The sequence below is a fragment of the Etheostoma cragini genome, chromosome 8, assembly GCF_013103735.1.
Source record: "Etheostoma cragini isolate CJK2018 chromosome 8, CSU_Ecrag_1.0, whole genome shotgun sequence".
Classification (NCBI taxonomy): domain Eukaryota; kingdom Metazoa; phylum Chordata; class Actinopteri; order Perciformes; family Percidae; genus Etheostoma; species Etheostoma cragini.
Genome location: NC_048414.1, coordinates 16,776,172 through 16,790,776, shown reverse-complemented (window position 1 = coordinate 16,790,776; position 14,605 = coordinate 16,776,172). Strand labels below are relative to the sequence as shown.

General features: G+C 38.4%; 1 protein-coding gene across 3 annotated transcripts; it reads left to right on the top strand.

The window, feature by feature from the left end:
• The first annotated feature begins 7,380 nt into the window (after window positions 1–7,380).
• On the top strand, window positions 7,381–14,318 carry LOC117949508. 3 transcript variants are annotated; one of them, XM_034879816.1, is made up of 3 exons: window positions 7,381–7,463; window positions 8,474–9,754; window positions 14,307–14,318. In XM_034879816.1, the coding sequence occupies exon 2, from the start codon at window positions 8,489–8,491 to the stop codon at window positions 9,743–9,745; it is 1,257 nt and encodes a 418-aa protein (XP_034735707.1). In that variant the 5' UTR covers window positions 7,381–7,463; window positions 8,474–8,488; the 3' UTR covers window positions 9,746–9,754; window positions 14,307–14,318. The 3 variants fall into 3 exon arrangements, with proteins under 3 accessions (XP_034735707.1, XP_034735708.1, XP_034735705.1); XM_034879817.1 differs by lacking the exon at window positions 14,307–14,318 and having other exon boundaries at window positions 8,486–9,920; XM_034879814.1 differs by lacking the exon at window positions 14,307–14,318 and having other exon boundaries at window positions 8,474–9,920.
• Window positions 14,319–14,605: the final 287 nt, after the last annotated feature.

Here is a 14,605-nt window from a genome sequence, read left to right as displayed (position 1 = left end):
GCTATAACACATAACTTCATTAAATTCTTTAAAGACCACCTGTCTGTGCTGTGGACCTTGTCTGCTGCAAGCTGACCTATTTTTAAACTGGGCAAATAATGCCCTCCCTGTCTTGTATTCCCAGTGTCAACATAGATTGCCATAATGCATTTGCACAGGATATAAACCAACGAACAAATATGAACACTGAGTTAACACAAATCAGAAGCGTTCATTAGCTTCTGATTTGCTGATTTCATTAGCTTCTATGTCTGGCTTCCACTATTACATCACAGAAACCCTTAGTTTACTTGTCAATATTAAACTAGGTAATTAGATTTAGTAAGTGTACTGATTTTAGAAAATAAATGGCAGCACACTTGTATCCCTATTTGGCAGATTGGCGATCACACATATGATCCAACAAAAACAGAGGTGAACTTTGTTTCAAGTCTAAATGATTGATGCATCAACACTTGTACAGAATGGAAAGTTGGTCCTTGCACTAATGTTGCAATGGAAATTTATTTAAATACTTACAATCAGTCATAAAGATCTCTTTGCTTCCCTATGCTTCTTTTATCTTTTTGTTTTTTGTTAAGACTTCCTGGAAATTGTAGGGCTGCTGAAAACGCCAAACATATTTCTTACATTGTGCAAGATCCAGACATGCAGTAAAAACATAAATATCCAGCTGTCTAGCAAAAAGCCCCTCCCCGATCTTTAAGGACTTGCCACTGCTTCTTCAGAAAATCTTAATCTATGAGGTTCCTTTGCTGTCTTTTACTGCTCTTTTTGCCCATCTCTTTTTTTTTCTCTGCACTACCTACACGTTATATCTTTGACTTTATATTTTTGATATTTTATATTGTTATCTTATATTCTTATATTTTTTTGTGTCAACGCTGTAAAGGGATTGCTTTAATCTTGTTGCACAAGTACTGTGTACTTGTGTATAATGAAAATAAAGGCATTCTATCTTCTATCTATCCATCTTCTATCTATCTATCTATTTATCTATATTTGCCATATGTATATACTAGAAAAACATTGGAGAACCCTTTTGCAATTATGTTAGCACATTATGTAATCTGAACACTGCTACCCTGGTTAAAAAAACAATGCAACTGGTCTCAGCTGGTAGTCTTTTACTATTGAAATTTCTAAGTGACCCCTAACTCCTCATGGGCCCATTTTTTAACATGTATTTTTTATACATTAAATCAATAAATAGTATTACATAAACTCCATTATCAGGGCAAAGTGAATGACTACACTCAGTCTAAGGCCAAACATTAGCTGTGATTATATGGCGTGTTTGTCAAGGGATTGGATATGATAATGCAGTCGTATCAGCTTGCGTACACACAAAACTTATTTCTGATGACCCAGTTGGGTAAGACCTCGTTGTATTCTGTTTAGCTGCATATTGAAAGAAAGTACCATCACCTTAACTAATTTCATCATTTTCATTAACTCTATGTGAGGGCCTGACATTAGAATCCTGCATACATTTGAAGATTTCAACCCCTCTCTCTCTCAAGCACCCCTGACTTATCATTTGAACACTTTTGACTTGAAAACCTTTATTACAAAAGCTTAAAACAAGCAATCAATCTTTATTTGTGTAGCATCTTTCGTACAGTGCAATTTAAAGTGCTTAATAGACGACTGACATGCTGATAACAAGACATTTCACGTGTAAACACTCAAACTGTTTGTGATTATTGCAAACTAAATTAAATATTTATCCCAATTGTGATGGTTAAGGCAAACACTCAATTTGTTTCTGTTGCCATCAAAATGCACTTGTTATGCTTACACGTCTACAAAAAAACAGCAATATATGATGTAAATAATTTCTAAAGCTTTTGTGGCATATCACAAAATCTTCTTCTCGTGTGTACAGTATATTGTGGTTATTTCCCCCTTAAACAGTATGTCTTAAACAAGACTGAGAGTCTATGGCCATGTGGCTTTGTAAGGTTGTGCTAAGGCGTATCAATGCTTTGGGTTATGCAAATATAAAGGGTTCACAATGCTAATACAAATTTTATGGCAATCTACATATTAGTTGTTGAGATTTTTTAAGCCTGGACCAAAGAGGTGGACAGACAGACCAACAGATTGCCATTGCCACACTTAGATGCAAACACAAAAAATGGGGGAACAGATATTTCAGTGCTCAGTCATGCTTGCATGCACACAAGCATTTTAAAATCCCCATGGGCTATACTTCTACAAACAGACACAAAAGCCATCATGATAGTATACTCTACTAATTATGACAACAAGCTGGCCAGGTAACTAATCCCTGCAAAGTATGAAAAGATGATTAATTTAGTCTCAGTTGGTACAAAAACAAATACAAAAACACCAGAGCATCCATGCAAATTCATGTTCAGCAGGTAGATGTGGCTACAACAGAAACTGGGACAAACTACATATTTTTATCCTGGCTATAAATTACAGACGCTGTAATATGAAATTCCTAAACCAGAAGACGCAGACATAAACCCAGACTCATAATGTTCCACTGCCTCTTCCATCTTCTCGTTACCCATCTACCTGTCCTATATCTGTCACAACTAATAAATAGCCAAAGTAAAAAAAATCAGCATGAAAAATTGTTTATGCACTGTGGGGCCTGGGATTTACATGCTCATGCTAGTAGAAATATTGCTTGAGTGTGACTCTTTGGCAATGTTTACTACAGGTTTTAGGTTTAGTTTGCTCAAAATGTAAACCTAGAAGGTTCATGGAGAAAGATCATGCTTAATCAGCTCTGCAGATGTAATATGTGAACTGTCTTGTTAGTGAATGACTCCGTTTCTAAGCTCCACAAAGGTTCACAATTTTGCGTATATGGAAAATAAAAAAGAATAATACCACTGTCCCATGAGACATTCTTTATCATGATTTATAGCTAGTAACCAATGGCTTTGGTAACAGTTAATCAAATATTTGCTATTGCTTTATAATACTGTAAGTTAAAAGCAAGCAAATCTGCAGTTGTAAATGTTGCTTAAAAGGTCCAGATATATAAAATGCAGTTTTTTTATTGAAGGGTTCTTCCTGATGGGTTGATAGGTTGTTGTTGCGTTCATCATCCTGTCATTCTGCTGAGTGCCCTTCCTGCGCATCCAGTGAGCAGCTGATGTTGGTCTAGATTACAGCTGCGTTACATTGTTAGAGCTGCTTTTCTCTTTGCCTCAAGAGACTTATTCAGTTATGTCACAAAAAAAGATTAAAACTGGTTACCAGTCTGCATGAAAGCAGTCGAAACACCCCTGAGGCCAAGAACTTTAATATTTTCTGTTTGTGTCTTCATTTAATGATTTGGAGAACCTAATTTGTGAACAAAAGTCAGATGAGAGATGGCCCTGGTTGATTTTCTACCCTCTGAATTGTACTTTAATATCAGCTGGGAAAGAAAGGTGGTTTTGATGAATGAAATTCCCCTCGGTTTTTAAAGATATTAAAAAGGCCCTAGGTCATTGACACAGACCTTGCTCACTGATCTTTATTGAGTCACTTCTGTAGTCACAACTGGGATTGGAGTGTGTGAATCATGAAGCTAAATCTGCAGCTATTTTTGGTCAACGTACAGCCATTTAACAAGCCCAGTTTAACTCATCCACCACAGAAAAATGGCCCATGATCATCAATTTTAAATAACACATCAACAGAATTGATTAACTACTACACAACACGGCCAGGGGTTATCTCAGTGCTCCTAAAGTGTCATTCCTTCACACACACACACACACACACACACACACACACACACACACACACACACACACACACACACACACACACACACACACACAAACACACAAATGTTGAAGTAGCCTACATGTTCCAACCTGATCATGAAATGAATTATATTTAAATGGATTTTTCTAGATAATTAACAGATGTTGCATCTGTGGCAATATCTGATATGATTTATAGTTATTTCTATATTTTCTATATTTCTATAATATGTAGTCTTTCTTTGTTGTAAGAAATTATGTTATAAGAAATTATTTATGTCAAAATTCACCACTTTTCACATAGTCACCAAAGATCACTGCTTGGGTTTTGTAGCAGGTATGTTTTTGACATTACAAGTTTCACGGCCGTCCACACGCTAATAATGACTCGAGTTACGTGTATTAACCCAAGTTACATTAGTGATAAAATAGTAAAATAAGTGATAATAAATCATATATTGATGATCTATACATACAATGCAAGCAGAATGATGTAGGCAGGCAGCCAGAAAGCAAACTATCACCATTGTGAAGCCAATACTACATCAGGCACCTAAGTAGATTATAAAACTTAAAATGTATTTTAAGAATATGCAATCCAAGACAGGTCGGACCATCACCAACCATGCAGACAGGGTTGGTGATGGAAGGGGAGGGTGACACATTTGGTTAATAATTTTTAATAAAGGTACAGTCACAGTACCAACCACACCCATGTTATAAAGCCATTGGCACAAGACAATAATGAACATGCCCTTCACAAAACTCCCAACAGAGCAGTGCTTATTTTTCCAACTTCCTCATACTGTTGTCAAAACATTCACCATTCACACACATTCATACACCGTGGCCGAGGCTGCCATACAAGGTGCCACCTGCTCATCAGATAAACACTCAAACACATTAGCACTCCGATGTGCCGGCATTGTCTGGGACTCAACCCCGGCACATAGCCCTACACTCTTCCATGTGATCAGGGGACACATAATACACCTTTAACAATGTGTATATATGATTTTTTCTCTGTCTTACTAATTCAAACAATGACTGAAACACGTTTTCTTTGTAGTTGTAGAGAACATTTTCCTAAATGAGATGACGGAAGAACCTGCAAACATCAGAACTTTCACAAGGTTTCCTTTTTTCCATTAATGGGTTTCCTTAAACGCTACACAGCAGATCTGCGGCCTCAGTCTTAGTCCTTCTTGTCGCTGGTTGGCACCCGCCATAAAATTGGAAAAAAGTGACTTCAGTGCATTTCAGTCAATTAGTAAGCACAGATGGCAGAGAGTGACCTTGTGGATGGCAAGGTATGGATGTATACACTACACGTAAAATGTTTGGAGGGTACTTTCCTGTTATCCGGACCCCACCTCAAAAAACAGTAAAATTGAATTTTATGCAACAGTTTATTCCCCATTCATCCAATAAGCAACCAACAAAGCAACATAAGATTTGTCAATTTCCACGATCCTGCCTGGCCCTCCGATCTTGCCTTGGTTCCGCGCCAGAAGAGCCTCTACACTTGCTTGCCGCATGTAGTTGTTCCAGTTCACGGTAGTGTTATTGTTCATCCCGAGTTCCCGCTGACATAGCTTTCCAGAAGTCATCTCCCAGGCCCAGAGGTAGATGAAGCGCACCACAGTCACAAATGGAGAGGAGAACGCAAACCAATTGCCAGAGCGAATCCTGATCTTCTGGCGGCACGTCCGTAAGTTGCATCTCCAGCAGTTCTCGTTGGAGGTGTAGAGCTGCATCTGGAGGTTGTTCTGGCATCTTTGCTCCGCCGGAGGAAGTCCTCATTCTTGCAGAAATTTGATGGCGTCCTCTTCATTGTTCGGCAGGCTCCAAAAATTCATCATGATGTTGAATGGCTAGTTGGTAGTTGGGGATGAATAATACTTACAAAAAATACTGCTAATTAGGCGGGAGTTGAAAACAGTGATTTTGGCAAAAGTTTATATGGTGGGGTCAAGATAACAGGAAAGTACCTAGGGGGTAACTTACAAATTTCCATTCCACTCCATTATAGACAGAATTCCAACTGATCTGAGTGGGTGGCTGATGTTTACAGCAATATCTACATTGACCATAATCAGCAGCCGTTCCAATTCCAATTTTCCAAAGGCACATTGTTTACCAATCTGACATCATTTTTTTTTTAAATAACTGAGAAAGCATTGGAGAACCCTTATTTAAACATAATGTAATCTGAAAACCGCTGTGCTGGTTAAAAAAAACAATGCAACTGATCTCAGGACTGGACTGCAATGGAAACCTCTTTCACCCCTCTGTCTTATATTTAGATAATGGAGTCAGTGAATTCACCTGAACTGCAGACATTCAGTCAGAGGCCACTGTCTCACTGCCTCCTTCTATTTATGTTCCTCCCAGACTAAGAGAGGGTCAGTGTTACCACGTCTTCATCAGCTATAGCAACACTGACTATAAGCCCGTGCTAGCCCCAATCCACATCAATAGGACTACTGTGGAGATTGTGAAACACACAAAGTTCCTGGGGGTTCACATGGCTCACAACCTGTCCTGGGACCTGCACACCTCCTCCCTCATCCAAAAGGCACACCAGCGTCTGCACGTACTGCGGCGGTTGAAGAGGGCCCACCTCAGTCCATCTATCCTGACCACTTTGTACAGGGGGACCATTGAAAGTGTTCTGACCAGCGACATTTCTCTTTAGTTTGAGCAGAGCAGAGTGTTGAGGATGGCTGAGCGGACTATTGGGACTACTCTGTCGAACATTCAGGAGCTGGCCCAGACAAGATGCCTGTCAAATGCAAAGAGCATCATCAAAGACCCCGCTCACCCAGGCCACAGACTGTTTTCCCACCTCCCCTATGGCAGGAGTTATTGTACTGTAGAGCATGGAGCGTAAGGTTAAAAAACAGCGTCTTCCCCACTGCTGTCAGACTGTCGAACAATGAAACAAGCTAAAAAAGACCACCACAATTCATGCACATAATTATCTGTTTGAATGCACCTTGTTCTCCACCGCATTTTAAATATGGATATTTATACTCCCAACTGTATATATCTAGATATTTATATTTTCCAGTTTTTTTAGACTTGGTATATGTATTTTCATCATTATACAGGCTCTGCACACCCATGTAAGCATTAAATTATTTTCATGTACATAGCTAAATATCTCACCTTTTTGAGTTTCTGTGCTGAATTTTTGTTCTAAGCTGTGAACTTGATCATTGACGTCCTTGAAAAGTACAGAAAGGCTGTGAGGATGATCAGTAGTGTCTCCCAAAATAAAATGCACTCACTTTTGTTTTCAACACTGACATTTTTTTGTTTTACAGTATTGCTTTTACTGATGATGTCTCTGCTGCGTTCTATTGGGGTTGTTTATCGCGATTGTTCTCTGGAAAAAGAATCAATTGAAGTACACATTGAGAAAATGCAGAAAGCTATTGGCCAGGAAAACATAATCCTCTGTGAGGACAAGGTGTTATGGGCTGAAAACTCACCTCATCAATGTGTCTAGACTTGTTCAAGCTTCTGAGAGCCATTAAAGACACAGTAACTTTGTTCATGTTTAAAGCCCCTAACTGCATCAGGACAGAGGCTGTCCCTTTATGGGACATGAAAGCAGAACAAAGTTGTTGTCTTTTTCTCGGTTTACTTTCGGTTCTTGATAACCAACATAGTGTGATCAGTCTTCATTGTATTTGCTTGAATTTACTATATCATCAACAGGTATGAATGCACATAGTTGTGTACCATGTTGTCCTTAGTTTGATGATATTTTTATTCTGTAAAAATAGAAGTACGATTCTGTTGTTGTTGTTTTTTTTTCAAAGTAACAAAATTGTGTAAGCTTACGTTTCCTGGAACTATTTCTTTTTCATTGATTTATTCCACCATAAACATTTTAGTCTGTACTGTACACTTTATGTTTGTTTGTTTTTACATTATGGCTCTTTATTAGGCTACTCTCAGTAACTCTGCAAGATAGATTATTTGCTCTCTTTTTAACACATAGTGCTGTTTCCTGAATATTTGGATCAGCAAAGCAGCAAAAGTTTTTTGAAAACAGATTACATTCTGTTGTAAAATTAGCTTTATTGTTATTGTGAATATAGGGTCTGAATAGAATATAAGTTCGTAAAAAAGCCACAAATTACTTATGTTTGTACTGACGATTTACATAAAAAAACTGGACGTTTTGTTAGACTCAGTCTAAACCACCTGTGAGATAAGGACTTTAAAAAGGTGTTTAATCTTATGATTCATTTAATTTGAGAATGTTGTGCTCTTCTAAAAAAGTTAATTTGGGGTCGTTCAAAACCCATAAAATAGTCTTTTCAAAGATACGTGCTGATTGTATTAGATTAGCAGTGTGTGAAAATGATCGACTGTAAATTATTTTTCCCCCTTCTGAATTAAAGTCAAGCAATTTTAATGTAAATACATTTTTTGTGACATATACATTTTGCTTATATCACATTTCAAAACACAGAGCTAAAAAAAAACAATACTTTCACTAAAAGCAACAAAAATGACTTTAATTTAATTAGACACTTTCTAATTTTCCAATGCTTTCTTTAAAGAAAATGTATCATATAATAACTAGCAGCATCACTGAGCAGTTTGATGCCCTTCCACTGTTATTCTAATAGGAACTACTGTATAGTAACACAAATAATATGTGAAATCTGTGAAAAATATTCCTACATAAATAATGTAAATATTCTCTTCTCACTTTATTTTTTTCATAGATAATGGAGCCAATGACTTCACCTGAAATTGCAGACATTCAGTCAGAGCCCACTGTCTTTCTACCTGCCTCTATTTATGTTCCGCCCATACTGAAAGAGGGTGAGTGTTACCATGTTTTCATCAGCTACAGCAGCACTGACTACCAGTGGACCCACTCCGTCATCAACCAGCTGGAGTCCTGCGGCCTGCAGGTCTGCTACCATGAGCGGGACTTCATTCCTGGCCGCACCGTGTTGGAAAATATGTCAGACTGCATCCAGCAGAGCCAGAAGGTGCTGCTGGTTCTCAGCCCAGAGTTTGTGCGGAGCCGCTGGTGCCTCCTGGAGGCCAACATGTCTTTGTTCAGAGACTGCTTGGAGAGGAAACCCATTGTCCCAGTTCTGCTGGAGCCAGGAGTCTCTGTTCCTCTCCACCTCTGCCACCTCACCTACCTGGAGGCCAATGACACCAACTTTGAGAGTAAGCTACTAAAGGTGCTCTGCACCGCCAACCAGCAGCTTCAAGGGTCTACTGTGGTGCCATACCAGCCTCCCTCTATCTACAACGGGAAGGCCCTGCAACCTTTGATTGCCGTCAACGAGGAGGGACTAAATAAATGGGATTGTGGTAAATTTAGTGACATGGAGGTGCCGGACCAACTGCGCCTGATCATTGAGGACCATGACAAGTACAGAAAGGCTGTTAGCATGATCAATAGTGTCTCCCAAAATAAAGTGTGGTTGCGGCAACTTTGGCTTAGAGTACTGATCTACATTGCAGGTTTTATATTTGGTTTATCCTTGTTAGCATGTGCTTTATTTGCAGCAGCTGTATTTTCAAGTACAAACAATCCATATAGTAATTTGATCACTAGTCCTAGTTTCTTCTTTGTTCCATTGGGGTTTATTATTCAGATGTGTCTCTGGAAAAAAGATGATGAGAAATACATAGTGAGGGAAATGCAGAAAGCTATTGGCCAGGCAAACATAATCCTCTGTGAGGACAAGGTGTTAATGGGCTGTCGGTCCAATTCAAAAATCTTTTTGGTGTATGTTTCTCTGGACGGGTGCAAACATGAGTTTGCAGAAACATTTTCTGAGCGGGGTTGTGCTGAGGATTTGTTTCAAAAAGCTCTGACTTTCTTCTCATCAGGTTACGCCTGTTGCCTTGCTAAGAGACACTTTCCCTTTCCCCAGCCTGGCTCCACTGGTCACCTGGAGGGAGGGGTGTGTTTCTGTCAGTACGTCACTCAGCAGCTGAGTACAGAGCAATGGGAATAACATAACTGTGTGGGCCTGCATCGTTTTTCTTGGATTCATTTTTCAATTACCCCAAGTTTATGTTTTGTTGTACCTTTGTTGTACGTTTGTGCTGTTCTTTTGACGTATTGTGAGTATGAATGTTATGGATGTACGTATTCCAGGTTATTTAATATTTTGTGGAATAATAGACGCCACGAAGCAGAAGCTAATGGGGATCTCAGTAAACAAACAAACAAACAAACAAACAAACAATATTGTGTAAAGATTACCAAGAAAACAATTCCTTGTTCATGGCACATCATCTTCCATTCGTGTCTGACAGGGGAGAGACTAATTTGCATTTTCCTATATTGTATAATCATACATGTGGACATAGTTTTGTGTCTGATCATTTTCATGCTGTTTCCATTGCTTATAAAATAAATCAATAAAATCTATTAAATCACAAGGACAGTGTTAAATTACGGTATTTATTGACTGGTGATGGAGAAAAATGAGTAGCATTGCAGAAAAGGTGAGGGTGAATGGAGAGCACCTATGGTTATCTCCTGAAATTTACTTTTTATCCTGGTCCACAACAGACAATACAAGAGTGAAACTCGTTTAAGTTACACTTTACAATAGGGTTAACAAACTGAGTAATTAACTATTGCATAACTCCTAAATGCAGCATGTCATTTGTATTTTTGTTGCGCATTATTGATCAATAATCAAGTCACTATGTGGTTCATGTGGTTAGTTAATACTTAATAGATGATCATATAATGAATGTTAATTCACAAGTAGATCATACAGTAATTGTCATGTCATTAAGTTTGCTGGATCCAAGGGAATGTGAATTTGATCAGCCTCTATGAAATCAGAACGTTACCTGTTCCCATAGATGTATGGAGCAATACAGTTGAACTGTACGCCAAACATCTGCATGACCCCATAGAAATACATTTATATGTCACGCTTACAAGCTAGGCAGTAGAACCAGTTGAACACACATACATGCTTCTTTATTACATCATATTTGTTGCTGTTGAAAGAAGAGAAGTATAGGACGGAAGCAAACCAAGAAAACTGACACAATCTAGCGAGTGCAAAGAGACAGTGTAAGGGAGAATGGATAGACCTGTTTAGGATGAACTGAAAAGGTGCACCCATTGTATGTACAGTACATATACAATGAGTGAAAATAAAACATAAAAAGTGTTCATTATTACTTAGTCATCACTTCACACATGAGATACTGACTTATGTTCCCTCAAGTAAAGTCAAGTCGTGATACTCATTTTATTACCTAATGTTAAACAAATACTGCATGATGACTCAGATTATATCAACATGCATTAAGCTCTGTACCCTTTTTTAATAAGGAATTGCATTCATTTGCCACAGAGAGACTTAACAGCCATTTAAACCAGAAAGCCATTGTATTTGCCTATTAAGACATTTAACAGTTATCATTATGAGACTTGAGAAAGATAGATTTTTTTATCCCAAATTATGTCAAGTTTTAAAAGTTTAATAACATAATTTACACAGTTGCTTTTTGGGTTTACTTTCAGCAAACAAGAATGCTTATGTATGCAGTACTGAGTCCTCATTAAATCTTTTTGTCTTTTTTACACTGTGGCACACATATGTTTAACTTCTTACATGATGCTTTAATATAATGCATGTCAGGTCTGGGGCTTATGCGTGCCTGAGGTATAAGATTCTCTTATCTGTTGGTCTTTTTACAACATTTTATTGACCTTTCCCACTGATGCAACCTTATCAGAAACAAAGACCTGTTTGAAATGTGAGCGCCACCATGTACCAAAGCAGAAGGATCAATATTTGGTGTCCTTTACGACGTTCAGTTATGGGATTTAGGATATTAAACACTGTGGCCGTTGCCTGAGGTGTCTGTGGCAACAGATCCTAACAAACGGTAAAACACACTGTTTGGAATTTTAAGCAGACCAAGATTGCATGTCAGTGGGTTGATGTCAGGGTCACACTGAACACATTAAATTCTCACTGTGCTTTATGAGAGGTGCAAATGTCCTCTCACTGCTGCAGTTCAATTAAAACTGAATTAGGATGGTTAGAGTGTACATGTCACAGGTAAGAAAAAAAGCTGCCTTACAATCATGTTGTGTGCACGCCTGTTGAAAGTGTAGCACGGTGGATGAATTGCTTACAGAAGCATCAGTCATAACAAGAACAATCCGTCTAAACCTCAGCAATGACTTTCATTCTGAATTAGCTCAATCATCTCCACTCCTGTCACATCTATTAACGCTTTTTTTCACGTGACAGTGTGCATACGTGGTCACATGCGTGAACAGCTGTGCTTGTTCTCACATGAAGTTATTGCTTGATCCACAACCGCTATTACTGTGTGCAAATCTCTGTGAAAAGGCTTCTGTTCTGAAGTGCAATGAGCCCTGGGTCCTGAAAATTGTACAGTGGTCTAAAGTTGCTCTGAAACTGACCTTGTAAAAGTTAAAGTTAAGCTATGGCATGTTTTGAATTTACGTTAAGTTAATTAAAACATTCCTCTGCCTCTGCCGCAGTGTGAAGAGATGAAAGAAAAACACCAGATGGAAAATGACTTGTTGAACTAATGAAATAATTGACACAAGCAAATTACTTGGTTTGTTATTATTTTGGTGATTTTCATTTGGTATCAAGTATTCACTTGATTGACTAGAAAGCTAGCTATAAAGTTTGCATTTCCCTCCTTCATAGAGAATAGTGGCAGTGGTTTGTTTCAGGTCTTAAAGTAAAACGTTATCTAATTACGTATGTAAAAAAACGATATCCACCCTGTTGTGGCTGAATCCCTGGCACGCCCTTTACCAATGCAATTACAAAATCAATTAAAAGCATCTAAACTTTAAGAGTTTTAGAAATGATGAAGCTTCTCAGATAAGTGGAGGATAAGTGTAGAAATGAGGGAGGAAGTCCATGCTCTCGGCCAAAACATAGTCCAACACACCACCTTCTTTAACACCATAACTTGTCACATCAACACTTTGGTTTTTGTACGGCTTGAACAAACAAGCTATGATAAGGGAGCTTTAGAGTGGGCCGAGAGGGAGTTTTCATTACCTTTGGATTGGACGGCTAGCTGCTAGGAGAAGTCCAAGCACTTGCAGCAGCATGATGATGAAAGGTTTTACTTTATTTAAAGAGTAATGCACCAATTGCACTTTCATAATGTTGGGGGGAAATGTATTATTGCATTTCTGTTAAGTTCAGATTTTGTGTGGTATTCGTAATTATTGCATTAGCTGTTTTATGTCTGAAACTCATGCTTGTGCCTTTTTTGCCAAGGACATCTGTGAAAAGAAGATTTCTATGAAAATATCTATGGCCCAAAAGCCTGTGATAAGATTTAAAGTACAATCATTTCAATATACGACTCAAGAATAGTTCAGCATTTTCCCGTCCAACAGTCAAATAAATTAAACCTAAACCTATTAAAAGTGTTTCATTTAAATCAGTGCAGTGCCACATTTTATCACTTTATTGCGTGCTTATTTCTGCATCCTCACCATATTGCTTGGTTCTTTAATGTCAAGTCACTAATGATTAGTTTGACATGCTTGTATTGGACCACTGAATAAATAATGGTAATATTAATGCACTTGTTTAATATATTAGCCTACCATTTGAAGTTTTACGGAACATTTCCCATGCTGAATCAATTACCATGATATTGCCTGGGTGTAAAAAGGCCACTGAGGGTGGTGTATTGACCATTTGTGTACATCCATGTGTGAAGGTTCTTAGTTCAGTTTGTGTGTTTTACAGGCTTAAATGTATGCCTATCTGCATTACATAAGTATTCATTATCAAAGACCTATATAATATGCACTGTGAAATCTGGGTCAATTATCTCAGGTTCAAACCAACACCATACATCATGCCTCGTATACTGAGCTGAGGTTTGACAAAATACCAGCTGTCTGGGCAAACCACACCAAAGCTTCCTATTATAAACAATCTCTTCTCAGCAGACAACCTTGTGACACAGCCTGCAGGATCCTGAAAGAAAACCACAATGGCAAAGGAAAGAGAAGGGCAGCAGCTCGAAGTCCAGTCCAGACCTTTCAGTTAACATTCAGGGAGCTTCAGGCCTGTGTGACAGATCTCTTCCACACTCGCAGTGACCTAATGCAGCCGCTCTCTCTGCAATGCTCGGTTAGTGGGGGGCTTTCAGTTAGAAAGGGCACCTTTTAGCGCTTGCCAGCAGTCGACATTGCATGTGCCAGTCACGTAGACCAGAAAAAGAACATGAATTCTGGCCAACCCAGTTGGCGCAAAAAGCACATACAGATTTTGCATGTTTGATGTGCAAAACATGTGGATGTATAATGCATGAGAAGGACAAACCTGGACTGGTTGTACATACATTGGAGTTTAGAGGATGGTGGGATACTTTAAAGGAGAATATGTGTAGATTAAACAAAACATAATGTGATAACATCACATTGCTGGCTTCTTTCTTAAAGTAACTATGTAACTTTTCCCTTTTCAATCCCCCTACAGGTTGTCTCATTGGAACTACAGCTTGGTTGTAGGGGGGGCCGAAGAGGGACAAGTTAGTGTTCCTTTAAATGAAAATGCTTTGAATTTACCATAATTCCACACACAAAAAACAAGTGTAACTTAAAGGTCTCCATGGATTTTTGATCTTTTTTTTCATCATTTTATAGAGATGAAGATGCTCGCCCTTTTTGACTCTTAAACGGCTCACAGAGAATTGTTGTGTACCATAACTTGTATATCTGTTGCAATAAGATACCAACAAATCTTAACATTTCAGTTTGCACCTGTACCATAGATTTTATCAGCACCAAATGGCAATGTAGCAGTCCAGAATAATTAAATCTC

Bases quoted from the DNA above. Each gene is read 5' to 3' on its own strand.
- LOC117949508 (XM_034879816.1), top strand. From the start codon at position 8,489: ATGGAGCCAATGACTTCACCTGAAATTGCAGACATTCAGTCAGAGCCC.